Source organism: Thamnophis elegans, chromosome 2 (genome assembly GCF_009769535.1).
Source record: "Thamnophis elegans isolate rThaEle1 chromosome 2, rThaEle1.pri, whole genome shotgun sequence".
Lineage (NCBI taxonomy): Eukaryota > Metazoa > Chordata > Lepidosauria > Squamata > Colubridae > Thamnophis > Thamnophis elegans.
The window spans coordinates 29,024,784-29,043,557 of NC_045542.1; the positions used below are offsets into that span (position 1 = coordinate 29,024,784).

Consider the following 18,774-nt stretch of genomic DNA (forward strand, 5'->3'; position numbering starts at 1 on the left):
TCCGGTTTGCTCGTAGTGTCAGTTTAAGCCCTCCAGAGCCTTCAGGAAAGCCTGCTGAATGATCTGGAGGACTAAAAACGGCCCTACGAGCAAACCAGAAGTCTGTTCCTGAATTTCCAGTTTGCCCGTAGGGCCGGTTTTTTGTGTTCCGGAGGCTTTAGGGAAGCTCCTGAAGCCTCCAGAGGGCCTCCGCGGGTGCGGGGAGGCTGTTTTTGCTCTCCCAAGGCTCCTATAAAGCCTCTGGAGCCGGGGGGGGGGGGGGGGTTGAAAAAAGCATGCAAAAAAATGGGGGGAGTGCCTGTCATGCATGCGTGCTGGGGGGGGGGTGTCGTGAATTGCATTATGGGTGTGGCATGCCCACGCACGACCCCCCCTGCACTCCCCCCACTTATGGCATGCGAGCCAAAAAAGGTGCCCTAGTACCTTCACTCCCTCATTTAGAATTCAAATAGAAACTTATCCATTTTTAACGGAAGGAATCTCTACTGTTTAGACTGCTGCCTAAATAATCCTTATTTTAGTGTGCTGCGGGATTTTAAAAAATGATGTCTGAAGTATACAAAATTAAGATCGATTAAACCAAGAGATTACAGGTTTATCAGCCAAATAAGAAGCCCATGTTCATACCGTTATTGCAATATATATTTTACCCTCTGGTAAAAAAAAAAAAGACATATCTATTGTCACATAAATGGATATTTAACAAAGCTGTTACATTCCTCTTCTAAATCTGATGTTGCTTTTTGAAAAAAGAAGCTGAGAAATGTTATACATACCAACTTTTCACAATCTGCTTCAGCTCGTTGTCTTCTCTTGATCTCCACGTCCACTTGGTTGCGTGCATGTTTCAGTTTCACATCAAGAGCACTACGCTCAGTTTCTGTTTTCATCAGTAAATCTTTGTACCTGGCCACCTCATGATCCATTTTCTGCCATTTTCTCCTAAACTCTTCAAAATTCTTGGCCAATTGGATAAATTCTGGGAAAAGCAAAGTTTTAATCCATTTGCACTTAATTTTTTAAATATTTTTTCTATATACTCCTTAAATATCCTCTCAGTTTGATAATCATCTAAATCAGTGGTTCTCAACCTGTTGTCCGCAGACGGGAGGGAAGGGGGCTGTAATATGATCACAGAGGATCAGCGAAGATTTAAAGAAATGTTATGATTTAAATCTTGAGTTAAGGCTTGAGGGCCATGGTCTGTGGACACAAAAGGTGCTTAAAGGAGATCTGTGTGGAAAAAGAGGTTGAGATCCACTGATGTAAATAGATAATGCCAGTGCTAAAAAAACCCCACCACTCTGATTATTCAGAACACAGTGCAGAGAGAGAAATAGTTATCTCTAAAAGTAAAGCTTTTCTGCCAGTAAATCCAACAGAAGACAGATTAAAGATGAATTCAGTCAACACGTTTCCCCCTATAATCCAATTCAAGGATTTCAGTTCAGGTATTCAATGTATTTCCATGTTAAGCATGATCAGTTACATCATGTGATAAATAATAACCTTACTAAAGCAATGTATATAATATGAAGAGACAACTGTCATACAAACAAAACTGCAGTTATAGCAAAATAGTGAACAGATTATATTGCAATCAATGATTATGATATTAGGAAGACATTCAACAAAATGTTTAAAATGTGCTTCATTGACATTGACTAGTATTATAGATGTTTGCATTTGCAACTTGATAAGACAATTATATAAATATTGATCCAAGGGGGGGGGGAACGACTCTAATTTGTTAGATGTTCAACACTGCCTAATGTTGACTTTCTCTCCTGATAAGTGATATTTGTAAAGCATTGGATTTTTTCATTAAGCAGTATTTTCTTTTTAACCCTTCCAACACATTATTACATTATTGAAGTATGCATATACTTCATTTGAACTTTTTTGAGAATTGCAAAAATATATAGCAAGGTAACCTGATTTCCTGAGACAATAGTGATCACTTACTGTATTCAGTGTTTTCATTTAGAATTTCTGCTTGGCACATGAGCTGGTCAAAGAAATTCCGTAAATTCAGAATTGTCGTCTCCATTTTTGTCACATGAAACTGAAATGATTTGGAGATAAGTTTACTTTGTCTTCTTTTTCTGTCAGGCACAGCAACCCTTGTCAACGATTTCAGATCTTAAAGTCAAGTATAATCATGCTATGAGTTTATAACAAATTGTAATATGAATAACTCAGCCACTGATTCAATATTCACTTGCATATGTATATGTATGTATATGTATGTATACATATACATATACACATACATACACACACATAAGTTTTGATGACTGTGATGCTAAACTATATACTTATGTTTTCTCTTTCAAACTAATATCAGAAATCTTGCAAAAATTATGAACAGTATACTTCAAAGCTTTGCACAAAGAGATTCATGAAATTATATAAGCAATGTAGGATTTACAATTTCAAATAGGCAATAGAAAAGCCTACCAGCCAACAAAAATAAAATAAAAATAAAAAATAAATTGTCCTGTACAATAGCTGGAAATGAAGATCTAGGTACAATCCAATGATCTCTGATAAGTCTGAATGACTTATCTGAGACTGAATTTCCCCCCTTTCCAAGGCTGGATAATGAGTTCAGACCTTGGAAAAACTCTTTGTTGTTGTTTTTTAAAAAACATCCTTAGGCACTGCATTTCTGACATAGGAGCTACCACATTCAATCCCAGGGGAGAAAAATAGAAAATCCATTCAGCTGCTCTAAACTTAAATCCCCAAACATAAAGGGAGGAAAAAACAAAAGCAACTCTGTTCTTTCTTTCATTTAGCGGACAAGCCTCAGGGTACCTTAGACTCCCTCATATCTGAATATCTCTAGAAAACATATAGTACTTCTACTGCAAAGCGGAAAGCTTTAGGTGTTAAGGAAGTAAATATTTACAAGAAAATGTAAAGTAATAAAATTCGGTTTAAAATAGAATGGAGAAAATATTTCAACAATGCTGCATGCTGCTTATAATGAATCTGAGTATCAGCCTGTTTAAAATCTAAATTAAAATCTATAAATTCATACCACTGTAAGAACCACCTTTCAATAAATATTTTAATGTAAAAGTCTGGAACCAACCTGAATCATTACTCGTCTTGCAAATTTATATATTGCTACTAATATTTGTTATCACTACAATCCAGGGAAAATGTAATTTCATTTTCATGTAATGGAGAAAATATTGCCCCTGCTTCTAGAAACATCTAGGCATAAAACCTCACTACTTCAGCTAACAAAAAATTAGCTGAATTCCCCCCCCCCCTTTTTTTGAACAAAAAAGGTTTTAAAACATAAAACAAACTGGACATTATTGGTCTTGTCATCAAATTAAAGGACTTTCCAATTCACTTATCTTTTGAATAGCTCATGATGGCAACTACAGATACGAACCTCTTCCATACCCAGTACAGTTAATCCCAGTTTTCATGGTTAATTTTTCATTAATGATATACTGAGCATTAACAGTGCAACTTTTGCAGCCTCTTTGTCACTTATGGATAATATATCTTTGTATCACACACACACACCTTTTTTCTTTTTTTAAAAATAAATGATTCCTGTCTGTTCTCCCAAAAACAAGTCATTTGTTACTTTAGATAAGGCAAGCAGGAGAAAGTGTTTCAAGAATATAGCACAGATTAAAGTCAAAGAGAACAGTCAGTGGAATACTTTTATAATGGCTTTTCATCTGTCCTACATAATCAGAGATATTTATATTCTTGTGTGACTGGTTATTTGTTCCAGCTGAGCTTACTGAGAAGTCTGACAACAACTAAGTTATATTTCTTTATAACATTTTGGCTAACATTTGTTTTTAAATAAACATTAGTGTAAGATTAGAATAGTTTGTAGAGGTATACAAATATATGGATATTATTAATACCTGTAATAACGTATTCTTAAATTCTATACTGCATGAGGCTCAGAATTAAAAGCTGTGTCTTCCCAAAGAACATCTGGTTTAACCTGCTGAAATAAAAGGTCAAATGTTATGTTTTGCATATTTGCCACTACTAATGAAAAAGTATACAATTTACTACAATGCAATTATGCAAAATTATTCCAAATCAAATTATATATAAACTAATGAGGTCACACAATTTCCTGTAGAGATGGTTATTAGCTTATATTTTGTCTACAATGTTTGCATGGATCACTGTTGGAAACTAAAATATTTCTGCCTGTGCACCAGTTAAAATTATTAAACTGCAAAAAAATGGATGTTACAAATCACACTCAATCACACATAACTGAAAAATGATTTGACCGGTCATCAGAGTTTTGGGGTCCCTGTAATCATGGGGTCACCATTTGCAATATTATTTGCCAGATTCTGAAAACAAAGACCATGAGGAAGCTGGCATGAGGTTGCAAACAACAAGCATATGATGTTCTGACTTAAAGAAAATTTAAAAAATTGCATTTTCACCTATCAGAGTAGTGTCAAAAGCATAATGCAGGTGGATTGATATTTACAGGTTGAATAAAGGAAGCACATATATAGACATGTCTCGTTATTTTGCCAAACTGGAGTCAGTCTGTTTGACCATGTCCTGTCTGTGCTGTGGCTTTCTGCTCTGCATATAGCATTCCCAGAGATTTTTTGGAAGAGTCAGTTTCATCTCTGATGTCTTTATAGATATCATTGTAGTGTCGCTTGTTTGTAACAGCTTTTTGAAATTTCCTGAGATCTTTTGCCTTTCTTGGCTTTTCTTCTAGGCAATTTCTACTATCTGTTCTGACATCTAGATTGCTTTCTTCTGTTTCAGCAATCTTTTTTTTCATATTTATCCTTAACAACCTGTTGGATTTCCTTTAACAGTTGCTCTTGTCCCCTAGCTATGAAGTTCAAGATTTCAAATCAATCCCCAAGGTTCTCCGAGGTCGGTTGGAAGGTGACAAACAAGGCCTCCGACCAGCAAAGAGCCGTGCGTCTGATGTACTTCTTGACTGCCCTTTGAACATCAAGAGAGTGCCACCGACGCTCCCTTGGGTGATTTGGATGAGGGCAAGTCTGGGAGGATGACTTCCTAGGCCCGGTGAAAATATGAGTTAACTTTTGGCACAAACGATGGATCGAGACGAAGGACAACTCTGTCTGGGTGGATAGCACACAAATTGTCCCGGATCAATAGAGCCACAATTTCCAAAATTCTGCGGGCTGAGGTAATTGCAACAAAGAAGGCAGTTTTCAGGGACAGGTGTCGTAAGGACACATGACGCAAAGGCTCAAAGGGAGGGCCAGTAAGTATTCCACCGCGGCTACAATTTTGTTTATGTCATGCCGCAGTCTGGCGTCCCCTGCCGGAAGCCTAGTAAGTAACTGGCGAAACCAGGCAATAGTGACCCTACTGAAGAATGAGGCGGAGGTGGCCGCTTTAATGGCCCAAGCTGCGGCTTGATGGGATTTGTGACAAGCCTGTTCAGCTCTTTTGTCCTCCGCCTTAAGTCCCTCTAGAAAGTCCAGAGGGAGCACTGAAGAGGAGATGAGAGCCTGAACTGGAGGATCAACAGAGGGGAGTTTAAGAAGCTCTTCCATTGAAGGATCCACTGAGTAAAGGCGTTTGTCATTACCGCCGAGGGTGGCCAGAGTCCCTGGTTGGACCCACTGGCGTTGGACTACATCTTTGAAGAATTTGGGAGAAGGGACGATCTCCTGAGCGGGAATCTTCTCATCAAACAGGCCCTTACTGTGATCCGTAGGATCCGCCGCTGCCTGATCAGGAGGCACTGCCACATCGATGTGGGTGGACACCTTGGCCTTGAGGAGGATTGATTTGAACAGGGAAGGTTGAAACAATCCAGCAATAGGTCATGACCCCCCACGCCCTCATTGTCCCAAACTGAGTCAGCACTGGCCACCGAAGGGGGCGGGGAAAAAGGTCTGTGGAGGCCTTGTCGCTCACCAGGGCCCTGAGGGAACTGCGGAGCTGGAGCAGCCTGAGCAATGGGAGCAGCTGTCTGAGGAACCTGTGGTTGTGCCTCGTGCCTTTGGAGGCCCTCAGTTATCCCCTGGGAGATTGCAGTAGCAATCACTTGCTCATTTCCGCTGATAGACCTGGGCCCAGGTCTTCTACTGGGCGGGTCCCCGCCACAGTAGGCCTGAGAATGGGATCTCTGGCTGTAGGAACAGGCGGAGGAGAGCCCTCCCTCTCGGAAGGTAGGTTGCATTCAAATAGGTCTGCACACCCCCCCGGAGGGAGGGGGAAGGGGACCTGGAGCCCCCGGAGAGGGAAACCTCTCTGACACCCCCCCCCCATTCAGAGATAATTGGAGGAGGAGAGGGAGGCTCAACTGGATCCTGACCAACAGCTTGCTGGCTGACCTGGCTGGTGGACTTGAGCCACTATCTGCCTTTGGGGCTTTTCGAATTCCTTCTCCAGGGCCTTCTGGTGCCTGGAAGCATCCTTCTCCTGCGCCTTGGATGGCTGCCTGGAATAAGGCTTGCTGTTCTTGGTCCCCCCAGTGGCTTCCCTAGCAGCCCTGCCCGCCTTCCTGAGATAGGGCCCCATTGGAATGGGTAACAGGCCTGCCGGAAGGGAGTCCAAGGTGATCTCATCCGCCATGAAGGTAGTTGGCCTCTGCGGTGGCCAGGCAGAGATCTGGCAAGTCGCTGGGAAGCAGGGGTAGCGTGCGCCAACAGGACACAATTCAACGCTGCCAGGGGAAGATCCCTGAGGAGTGCATCAGAGTCGAAAGCTAGAGAGTGGAGAGTGGCCTCAGCCAGATAAACCTCAGAAACAGCCTGAACTTTCACGGCTTCAAGGGAGCGCTCCGATTGCCGTCCTGCCTCTCACCAGCCGCCACTGAGCAAAAGGCAGCAATCGCGCTGGTGGTGGGAAACTTTGCCACTTGAAAATGGCTGCCGAAGGGGGCAGCGCAAGATGGCGGCGCCCAGAGAAGCATCATGTTGCCTCCACTATGGAGGGAAAAGCCGGCTGTCGCTCCGCTCCGAAGCTCACCACCGCTGAATATTTCGGCATCTCACCATGCAGGTTGCCTGACGGACAAAACCCCGGCGGTAGAGAGCCAGCCAGCTAGCAGCTCCCAGTGCCCAGAACACCCCGGGACACCTGGAGAGCCAAGCCTCTCCGCCGCAATGCAGAGAGGTGAAGGGATATTGATGCTGCTAGAAGGAAAAAATCGATCTAAGCAAGGAACAAATAAGGAGTAAAGGGAAAACAAATACTAATAAAGGATACAGGTAATAAAAAAGGAGAAAAGTCTCAGGAGAGACTAAAAGAACGTCCTAATGGGCAATGGACTGAATTGAAAAACTGAAAATACCGGGAGACTAGGAGGCATGGTCAAAATTTCAATTCAGTCCATTGCTTGGACTTTCCAAGCAGCGCACGGGAAAATTGTATATGTATGTATCTCCTGCATAATATGAAATGTTTTTGTTACTGACACTAAAGTGATAATCTGCATCCATCATCTTCAAACATCCCAACTTTCTTATTTTAGCTGGACAGTTGAGATGATTTTCACACCTTGGGTGATCTTGCTGAGAAGATTCTGGGTGCACTCCTGGCATTCTTCACTCACCGTTCAAGGAAAACCTCCCTACCATAATGAGGGAGCTTAGCAGAAGTATATTCTAGACTCTAGAGGCTTAACATGATTATTAATAAATAATACTGTTCAGTTTTAGTAATTACTAAATTACAGTGTAACTAAATCTCATAGATTTGTTGTATCTGCCTATAGTAGCTAGCAGTCAGGCTAAATACATTACATTTAATAATTATAATTTCTCAAATATAATCCAGCTTCAAGGGCGACGGACTGTCTTGATCCATTCCTTTGTCCCTTTTTTCTTCTTCGGACTTTTATTTTTCTCACCACTAAAACATGTTTTCTCTCCATCACAGCTATCAGTCAGAGTCACTACCATTAATGTTTTCCAACCTGCAAATATATCCTACTCTATTGCCCTTCAGAGTTCTGGACTTTTGGACTTCTGTTTCTGTACTTAAGTATTAATTTGCTATATTGGCTATCAAACAATACATCCAATGAATACCAGGGTAGAAAAGACTACATTATATCAAAGCAAGGCAAATCATTTAAAGAAAAGTATATTTGACCTTTCCCTTCTAAACTATTAATTCAAAAACACATCTGCTTCCATAAACTAGTTGCAGCCTTTTAAATGACAACATAAAAAACCTGAACACTTCTGACAAATGAAAATATATATTGCTTCAAAAATTCCCATGTAGCTAAAAATAAACATTTCTTTAGTGGGAAGTTTTAAATATACATAACTACTATTGTAGATATTGCATATGATCTACAAACCTTGATGCAGATTGCAGAAAAATAATGAAAGCTGGAAAATATGCAGAACTTTGAATATTTGTAGCAGCCCAAGGAGTCAAAACTGTTACTCTGCAGTGAATGGCAGCTACTTTAACAACCAATATAGTCAGGTTGTATGTCCATTAATATTCAATCTGAAGACATAAATATTGCAAGATAAGAAAAACTCAGTAAATCAAAATTCTGCTTGTACATGAAATTTGCCAGAAAAGTGTATAATTTGAAGTGTGCAGAAAAAAAATAATTGAGCTGTTTCTTTCAGTACCTCAAATCATTAGCAATTTATCCAGTTTAATAGTTTCATAACCCAATATTACTAAATTTACAATTCTATAGAGGTAGTCCTCATTTAACAACTGATTGCTTAGCAACTGTTCAAAGTTATCACAGCCCTTCATGGCATCGGACCTGGGTGCCTGAGAGACCACCTCCTGCCGATCACCTCCCATAGACCGATTAGATCACACAGGTTAGGTTTCCTCCGGTTTCCATCTGCCAGCCAATGTCGGCTGGCGACTCCTCGGGGGGAGAGCCTTCTCTGTTGCATCTCCAGCCCTCTGGAACGATCTCCCCATGGAGATCCGGACCCTTACTACCCTCCCGGCCTTCTGCAAAGCCGTTAAGTCCTGGCTGTTCCAGCAGGCCGGGGGGCTCTCGAAATATCCAGCCCCTCGGAAATTGTGACTGTTGTATATTTTAATATGTTTTTTGTGTATTATCCCCCCTCCCTTGTTTTATTGTAAGCCGCCCGGAGTCCTTCGGGAGTGGGCGGCAAACAAATCAATAAAACTATAAACTATAAACTAGATCATTTAAAAGATACTTACTTACAACCTGATTTTGAAGTTCTCATATTTTGTGCACTTGGCAACCTTTAAAGCCATATGAAGCATCCTATGATCACATGACCACAACTTTCAATGTTTTTCTCCCAGTTTCTGGCACAAATTACCCATTGGATACATTCACATAAACACTGCATTCACTTAATGACAGCTGCAGAAAAGGTTGTATAATTGGGCACAATCCTGTGGTGACCTGCTTAACAACCATAATGATTGTGACTGTAATTCTATTATGATCATAAGTCAAGGACTACTTATATAAATAGTAGCAGTATCCAATGCCTGGAGTAAGAGCACTCTCCCTTCAATCCAGGGGTCCCCAAGCCCCAGCCCACTAGTGGACTGCACTCTGTGTGTGTGGCAGGTCCACTTGTGTGAGATGGGTGCTTCCGCGCAAAGCTCCATTTGAGTGGCAGGCATGCATGCCCGTTTGTACAAATGGAGCTGTGCACACTTGCACGTGCCCAACAATAACATAAAATCACCCTCCCCCAGGTGACCAAGCCAGAAAGGTTAGGGACCGCTGCACTAATCCATTCTTGTCTAATCCATCTCTTTAAATATTCTTAAATCTAACCTATATTTAACCATCTTCCAAATGTGTTTCAAATATTTCAAATCTAAACCCTTCAAAACAAATTTTAGATAGAAAATGATTAGGGTTAGGGTTTCAAATAAGTGGAAATCTGCTCATGTAAATTTGGATATTTATCACTAATATACTGTATCCATTTGTCTTAGAGCTAAAGAAAAAAAAACACCCATAATATTCACACACACAAAAATAATAGCTAACAACTAGTTGTCTTACAAGTCAAAGCTAACCTCTCAAATACAAAAATATCTCAGTAGCTCTCTTCCAAATGAGAAACATCTTTAGGAATGCCCAGATTCAGAGGTTCTGTGAGGTCACAAAACAATTCTGAGCTGAAATCAGAATCTGGCCATATAAAATGCACACAATCTGTATGTTAGAATTTAAGCTGGTTATTTTCCATTTTATGCAACATGGACATACCATAGGTCAGTATTAGAATTGTCAGTTTCTTAGTATCTTTCTTCCACTGCTTGACATTTATGCCTAAATTCTACTAATTTAGCTATGTAGAAGTGTTGGAAGAACTAGCCATCTTGTTCAGTTCCAAGCTGGGAGAAAGAAACTGGAAATAAGGAGGCTGATTGGAAAGACGGTTTATTGATGAAACAGAAGCACATGAGTGGTTCTGGTACAGTTGACCACATTGAGTTGAGAGGGGTTTTTATACCTTTTTTAGGCTTTGAACTTGAGCTTCCTGTTCCTGTGCAAGATCATGTATTCTATTGGCTGTTGTCAGACTTCCATGGGGCTATGTTTGTCTGAGATATGTTTGGTTGAAATTTGCTGGGGGTGATGCAATGTCCTTAGGAGTTTGTGCCATGTGATGAGCTCTTTAGGAAAATGTAACATTCTGCCTTTTTAATATTTCTCAAAATATTTAATTCTTGTAGGAGAGGGGGTCTTCCCTCAGAGGCATGTCCAAGATTTTATTTGCTTTGGGATAGAGAAAAATATATGAAGTTCAGAAAAAGAAAAGTAACAAAATAAATTAAAAGCTCAAGATAAAAAGAAATACAGCAAAACCTAATTTACCCAACACCATTCACTATAACTCATATTTTCTAACACTACTAATACGATGTCCATATAAAACATACATTGGTTTTTGTTCTTTAAACAGGTTTTGAGAACTGTAAAGAAGGATTTAATGTTGGGAAACATTTATCCAGGCAGGAGGGAGGCCTCAAGTGCAGAATTAGCCTCAAGTCTTTGTAAAGTCGCAAGACATCCAGAATTGAAACCTTTTAAAACTCCATAGAATCTGTCTATTCCCAAGCAAAGATTGGCAGTCTGAGAAGTTTCCTGTATAATAGGCAGACTATAAAATGGTAGTTGGCTTGAACCCTGCACGTGTGGATCTGGTTGTTTGAGCCTGACAGTTAAGGTACCACAGCAGAATTAGGATCATAAAAACAAATATTTAGAAATTATTTTTGTACCAATGTATTATGGATTTTCCCCTTACAACAGCTTGAAAGTTACATGTTTTTGTTGTTGTTGTTATTCCTTTTGAGTCATTGTTGATTTCTGGTGACTGCCTGAACTAATCTCTGGAGTATTTTGGGGCAAGGTTATTTTGGAAGTGGCTTGCCATTGTCTCCTTCTAGGACTCAGAGTGGCCCAAAGTCACCCAGCTGGCTTTTGTGCCTATGGAGGAATCAGTACTCCTGATATCCCTGTTTTTAACCTAGTGCCTACACAAACCTGGCTCCTAGTTACATTAATTCAGCAGTTTAAACACTTAATGAAAAAAATAATCTTGCATAATAATTCCAATTATTCTATTAACAGCAGCATTTTCAAAATAGAATTCAGTTTTCATTCCAATCAAACAAATATTAGAGTAACAAATACACTATTAAAATGCTTCTATTCCTCTATATATCTTTCTTATCAAGACAATCATAACCTATTAGAGAAAATGACATATAGTTAATTCTTCTTCTTCTTATGCCATATCCGTCATCGGACGTTGGTGATTATGTTGGAAATCCTATTTTTGTCAACAGCCACACGAAAAAGTGCTGCTGAGTTTTGTCCAAAACAGTCCCTTAGATTTGAAGCCATGATGTTCTTCTTCTGCCTGGACCTTGTTTGCCTTCAATCTTCCCCTGGAGGATTAAGTGAAGTATGCCGTATTTTTCTGGGTTTCGCATCATATGTCCAAAATATTCTAACTTTTGCTTTTTAATAGCTTTGATGATTTCCCTTGGCTTTCCCAGGTGGCTTATCACCTCATTTCTGATTTTGTCAACCCAGTTTATACGTAACAGCCGTCTGTAAAGTTAGTTACCTTTACTCAAACTTTCAGCAAAACAATGTATTTTAAGTAGGTCAAAATCAATATTATCTTACTTTATAACAACATATAAACAATTCTATAGATAGTAGAACTGGAAGTACCCCAATAATCTGTAGAAAAAAGTTAAATTTTGCTGAAATAGGTGGACAACCATAAAACATTATGCAGTTTTTGAGAATACTAAATTTTAATGCCTTCTTTTTTTTAAAAAAAAAAAAAATCTAAGCAAACTACAGTACAGGTTTATGAAAACTATTCCAGGGTAAATATTCATTATGCTTTGATTTTTAATATATTTAAATCACAACTGCAGAGAAATACCATAAGTCAGCAAGAAGAAACCCATGATGAATAATCTGCCATTTATTAATGGGGTGGGGGGCATAAATAGTGCATGCGAGTTTCTAGCTACTTTTTTTGCCTTTTAAAATGTATATTGAACAAATAAGGACCTTTTGAATATATTAGACCAGTGCCCCCCAACCCTTTCAGCACCAGGGACTGGTTCCGTAGAGAGGTTTTTCCACTGAAAGAGGAGGGTTTTGTGTGCTGTCTGCATCCCGCACCTGAACAGATGGGACTTTGCTCATTTGCGCAAACCAGTTTCTGGCACATCGTGAACCAGTGATGGTCCGTGGCCGGGGGTAGTGGTGGTCAGGGACCCCTGTGTTTGACAGAGGGCATTTCCTGACATGTCTGTTTTCATTTCCACTTAAGCAGTGATGGAACTCTCACTGTAACACAAGGTTATCAGTGCTATTCAAAAGAGCCTTCTGGATGGAGAAAGAGAACCACAATAGCCAATAACTGTCTCTCAGTATAGCTACCAAGAATTCAGGTTGAAAATGTATTGATATACATTTTTCTAAACAAGTACTTTCCCTCAATATTTATATCTACTGGACATAAAATCAACATGGGATTTTAAAAAAAAAAGTTACGCTAAATATAAATTAAATCAGATCATGTTTTATCTTGGTCTTCAAATCAGAACTGGGAGTAATGTAGTTCAACTTCCTACTCACTACAGCAGTGGTCCCCAACCCCCGGTCCGCGGACCGGTGCCGGGCCGTGGAGTACCTGGCACCGGGCCGCGCAGCGGCGGGGGCCATGATCGCTCTTTTAAATCCGCTCCTCTTAAATGCATTTCTCTCCCCCCCCTTTGGTCCCACCCTCGGCTCTCTCTCCCTCCCTCCCTCGCCGTCTCCTCCCTTCTCTCTCCCCCCTCCCGCACCGATCCATCGCCAGGGAAAGAGAGAGTGAGAGAGTGAGAGAGGAGAGAGAGAGGGAGAGAGGGAGGGAGTCAAGAAAACTGTTCCGGCCGCCGCTGAAATGACTCAGTAACTTTTGCGCTTGGATCTGCTTTTTCAAACCTCCCCCAATCATCATCGCCTTCCTACCCGCCCTGCCGCGCTTGGTCTGGCTCTTTTCTTTTTTTGCTCTCTCCTCGGCTTTTCCTGCTTTCTCCCTGCAATTTTGTCACCCAGATGCATGCTGTGGTTCGCGAGTGCGGCTCGGTTTTATGTGTCCGCTTCTCTCCCTTTCTCTCCACACACCCCCCACCTCCATTTAATTATTTTTTTTTAAAAGAAAGAAAACCGTAGTTCTGCCAATTGCAAAAAAAAAAAAGTGTGTGTGCGTGCATATCTGCCGGCGGGTGTGTGTTTGTGTGGTGTGTGTGTGTATGCGCGCGCGGAGAGAGACTGGTTGGAAAGGAAGGACAGGACTGGCGGTGTGTGTTTCTGCAGCCCCTCCGGTGGAGGCTACACTAGCCGTCAGATCTGGTGTTTTTTTTTTCCCCTCTCCTTTTTCCGGCAGGTCGTTTTAATCCTTGCTAATTACTTTCTGTTCTTCGCTTGCCAGCTTCCTTCCCACCCTCCTTCCTCCTCCTCCCCCTCCCCCCCCGGCCGGGTGCGCCCCCCCCCGCTTTTACTCCCAAACAGTTATATATTTATATATATATTTATTTTCTCTCTCTCCACGGCATTCGCGCGCTCCGCGCTCTTGTATTTTATTTTGTAAGGCATGTTTAAATACAATAAAATAAAAGTTGTTTAATCAAAACAATCTGATATATAAACAATCAATGTGTCGTCGCGAACAATGCCCCCCCCCCTGCGCGCGCTCAGCGGGCCACGGTAAAATTATCAAAGGCTGACTGGTCCGCGGCGATAAAAAGGTTGGGGACCACTGCACTACAGGATTTACTACAACATCTCTACTGAGCAAACATGAACTTCTTGGCCAAGCCAAGTCCCATTCCTTGCTTTTGCTTTTCATTTTTCCTACCCAGATGCAGGGTCTATATTTCTTCTGATTAAATTCTACTCATTTCAATCATTACCCAAACCTCTCTAGAGTTTATTCTTTCTCCTGCAAAGAGAAAAGCTATCTCTCTCAGCTTTGTATCATTTATAGACTTGATAAGCAACTTCTGAAGTATCTCATCAAAGTCACTGATAGTAATGCTGAATGATTGCCATTAACAAGTACTCTGGGTGTGGTTTTTCAGCTGTGCTATGTAATCTGTATTGTATAATTTTACTAAGGGGAATATTACAAACAACTTGAAATTTAGCCGAAGTCCAGATTCCCTATGTCTAAATGTTTCCCTGATCTATAAAATGGTAAAGTTAGCCTGTCACAATCTGTGATAAATCCACGTTGGCTCCTGTAAATCACTGTATGCCTAACCAAATCCTGACTAGAGTACTGTTGATTATCTGTTCAAGGATATTACTCAATATTAATATCAAGCTAGCAACTTTGCTGTTTCCCAGGTCCTCATTCTTTGCCTTCTTGAAAGTAGGGACATCTCCTCTCTTAGACCTGAAGACTTGGAATTCATTCAGACCAGCAGTTTTCTTGGCAATGTTTTTCAAAAATAGTTTATCATTGCCTTATTCTTAGGATTGAGAGTGATTGTCCAATGTCATCCAGCTGGCTTTGTACCTTAGATATGATTCAAACCCAGGAGATCATGGTTTCTAGCCCCAAGCCTTCACCACTTCACCAAACTGGCTCTCAGTATGTTTATAGATCACTTCTATTTTTTTCTTCTTAAAAAAATGTGACTATGTATTCAATTTTTCCCCAAAAGATTTCTTATTCTTCCTGGACACTTTTCTTCTTCAGGATTTCAAACCATCCTATTTTCTGAAATCCAGTTTATAGATTGGCTCACCTTAGGTCCTTTGCAAATATCAGAGATTCAAAGGTAATATCCAATTAAAATTCAAAAGGTAATCTTTTGCCCAAGATACTAATCATTTCTTCCATCTATTACCTCCCCTTGGTGAAAATCACTTCCAGAATAAGCAGACCCCCTTGTTCTGTCTTCCATTTTCTGAGAAATAAAGTTGTTGGTAAGAGGACAAGAACTATTGTGCCTTTACCTCTTGGCAGATTAGATTCATAGTGGTTTGGGGGATAATTGAAATTTCCATTATTATTGAATGCTTATTTAGAGAATCACAAATTAAAAATTATAATGTCCCATGGCTTCAGTTATAAAGAAGCAAAGGCAAAACATGATTTTCAATTCCTACATTCCGGCAGCCTCAAGCACCTACTAGATAAGGACTTAAAAGAATGTATTTTCTAAAGACACAGAAAAGTAGCTGTTATCAGATACTGTATGTAATAATTGCAAGCAAGATTGCTACCCTTAGGCCAAGGGATTTGGTGTAAGAGGGAATTGAGGAAGTTATTATTGTTATTGATCAGAAAAGGAATAGGAACAAGAAGCATCAAAGCTTACATTAAACAAAGTGATTACTGGGATTCCACTGATTTTACCTCCCAGCTTTTATTCTATATCTATCGTACTATTATCATCCTCCAATATAATAATCAGATATGAATTCTTCTAATGTATTTAATCATGCCACTATATTATCAATAATAATATGACTGTACCATATATTTAAAGCACAAGCCAGATCGGGGTACTCATTAAGGCACCAGGCTAGAGTTCTAGTTTTGCCTTATGCACAAAACCAGCTACATAACTTTGGGTCACTCTCAACTGTAGGAAGAAACCTGCAAGGACTTGTCCAAGCATTCATCAGGAGTCAAATCTGACTGGAAGGCACAACAAACAAACAAACCCATTTAAATTGGTGCCCAATTTTGCCTTTGCCTCTGAGCTCCTTTAATGTCCCAGTTTTGTTTCCCTAGCACCTCTTTTGACTCTCCCCATTTGTGTCCTCAAAATTTGATTCTGGCTTCTATGGTCCAATGAAACTGTTCTTATCTAAATGATATTACATCACCCTCAAAAATACAATGACTTCAATGTTTTCAGCACCACCATTTTCAGTACCAGCTGTCACATTCAGCTGCTTGCTGTAATGCTGTCCTACCAAAATTATAATATTGGATGGAGGAAGGCTTTGCTTAAGGATGTGTTTTGTATCCTCTATATTCTCTCTCATATCCATGAATGAATTTGTCACCTGAGAGGGCCTACATGGGGGAGGGGGGGGGCTAGATATTTATTACCTGTAACTCCAATTACAGAACATTCCTCTTCCATTCACCCCCAAATTTATTTAAGCCCTGATATATTTCTGTTTAAATATTTCATCACCATTAAATCCAAGAGCAAAATTGCCTTTCCTTAAGCCCTCCTCCTATATACTGTATCAACCAAATCAGTTCTTTATTGTGAAAAGAAAAGGAAGAATGCCCAAATTTCATGTTTGCACCACGTCCAACGGCAATTTCATGTTTTCAGCTACGACTAAAGTTCTTTCTCAATTTTCACTCACCTGACATCAACTGACATATCACCTCCCATCCCTAAGCACATCACATTACATACCTTCCTGGGTTTTTGTTTACCCTTTAATCTGAGAGGTCATTACTCCTATCTTCAAAGTCTTCTGAAAGCTTGCTTTGGTCAGACCACCCTCAACATATACCTACTGTATCACAACCTTTGCTCTTTCAGTTCTGCTGCCTTTAGATACCTAAATGGCCCCTGCTTTTTTAAAATGACTCACTCCCCTCGTGCCTCCTTGGTCTTCAACCCCCTCCTCCAAACTTGTTATTTTTGTAAAGCCTCTGACCTGAACTTATTCCTGAGAATAAACCTCATCTGAACAATTTATATTATACTCCTCTGCTTTCAGCTACTTTCCCACCTAGAGCAGATTACTATCTGCATATTATAAGGAATCTTGCAAAAGGATTATTACAATAGATTATATTTCCTTCAATGTATAACAGGTATACCAATCAAGATCAAGTGAGGTACTAATACGGCTCTATAAAGCCCTAGTTAGACCACACCTAGAGTACTGCATCCAGTTTTGGTCACCACACCATAAAAAAGATGTTGAGATTCTAGAAAAAGTGCAGAGGAGAGCAATCTGGATGATTGGGGAACTGGAGAGGGACCAGGGGAGAGATGGTAGTCGTGTTCCAATATTTGAGTGGCTGCCAAGCTATTTTCCAAAGCACCCGAAGGCCAGACAAGGAATAATGGATGGAAATTGACCAAGGGCAGATTCAACCTAGAAATAAGGAGGAACTTTCTGACAGTGAGAACAATCAACCAATGGAACAGAAGTTGCGGGGGCTTCATCACTTGAGACTTTCAAGAAGAGATTGGACTGCCATTTGTAAGAAATGATGTAAGGTCTTCTGCTTGAGCGGAGAGGGGGGCTTGGACTAGATGACCTACAAGGTCCCTTCCAACTGTGTTAATCTGTTATCTGGTTCATCGTCGTTACGCCGTTTCGTAATCTCTCCCCTTGAGAGCTGAACAGGAAAATCCGTGAAGACTGACCGTTTCGATATCGGAAAACCACGAACACCCTGCTTTAATGAGGGAGGACCGTGTAAAATATTTTTTTAAAAGGTCGTCCTGATTCAGGACGGCCATAAAAACAACCCCAGCCGCCTTCCCTTAACAGAGCCGGGGAACTCCAGGGAAACTGCGAAGTCTGTATCAACGCAGTGCGTTGATTAAAAAAAAGAACCGTTTTCTAGCTGCTGCTGCTGCTTCCTCCCAAAGGCCGCCTGAAATGCCAGCCAGCCTCCCGCGCCGCTTTCTTTCTTTCTTACTTCCCCCATTTTAACTTACCAGGAGGCGCGTGAGAGGAAAGGCCGTTGGGACCCCACCGCATTAGGACGCCGCATCCACTCCAAGCAGAAACGGCTTCGCGACCCACCCGCCGTTCAGTTTGAATCGCAACCACAGTTGGCCTCTCCTAATCGTGATTGGTTGAGCAGTACCGACGTAGCCGAGGGCAAACGTGACGTCACCGCCACCGCTTTGTCTCATTAAGGAAGCGTGCTCAGCCAATCGCGATTAGGAAAGGCACTCTGAAACGCGGACGCCTGGGGCGCCTTCTTTTTCTAGGGCACGCTTGCCCTACTTGTCATTTTTTTCCTCCCACCCCGGTACAGTATTGGGGGTGTTCTTCTGAGAACAGTTTTACCCAGGATCATGGTTTTTTTGCCATTTTCCTTTTAAAGGAAGAGAGGGCGGGTATGAAATGGAACAACAGGGAACTTTTAAACGCTTGGAAGAAACGCATTCTTTTTATAATTTGCATAGTTGCTAGAACATTTTTTAAGGTTAAAAAAAACCTGTCGTGACTCTGATTTCTATAATAGCATAAATGCATAAATTAAACTATTGAAAGGAAAACTGTACAGGAACATATTTCTG

General features: G+C 40.7%; 1 protein-coding gene across 3 annotated transcripts in view; it reads right to left on the reverse strand.

The window, feature by feature from the left end:
* The window catches only part of RACGAP1 (Rac GTPase activating protein 1), a 32,204-nt gene extending 13,914 nt beyond the window's left edge, over positions 1 to 18,290 (reverse strand). The window contains exons 1-4 of one of the 3 annotated variants that reach the window (XM_032210717.1): positions 18,184 to 18,290; positions 3,906 to 3,991; positions 1,966 to 2,065; positions 777 to 979 (exon numbers count right to left, since the gene is read on the reverse strand). In XM_032210717.1, coding sequence (XP_032066608.1) covers positions 777 to 979; positions 1,966 to 2,050 — 288 coding nt within the window. In that variant the 5' untranslated portion in view covers positions 2,051 to 2,065; positions 3,906 to 3,991; positions 18,184 to 18,290. Of the gene's footprint in view, positions 1 to 776; positions 980 to 1,965; positions 2,143 to 3,905; positions 3,992 to 18,183 lie in introns of all 3 variants that reach the window. The other 2 variants (XM_032210718.1, XM_032210716.1) reach the window with 2 other exon arrangements.
* Between the last annotated feature and the right edge of the window lie 484 nt (positions 18,291 to 18,774).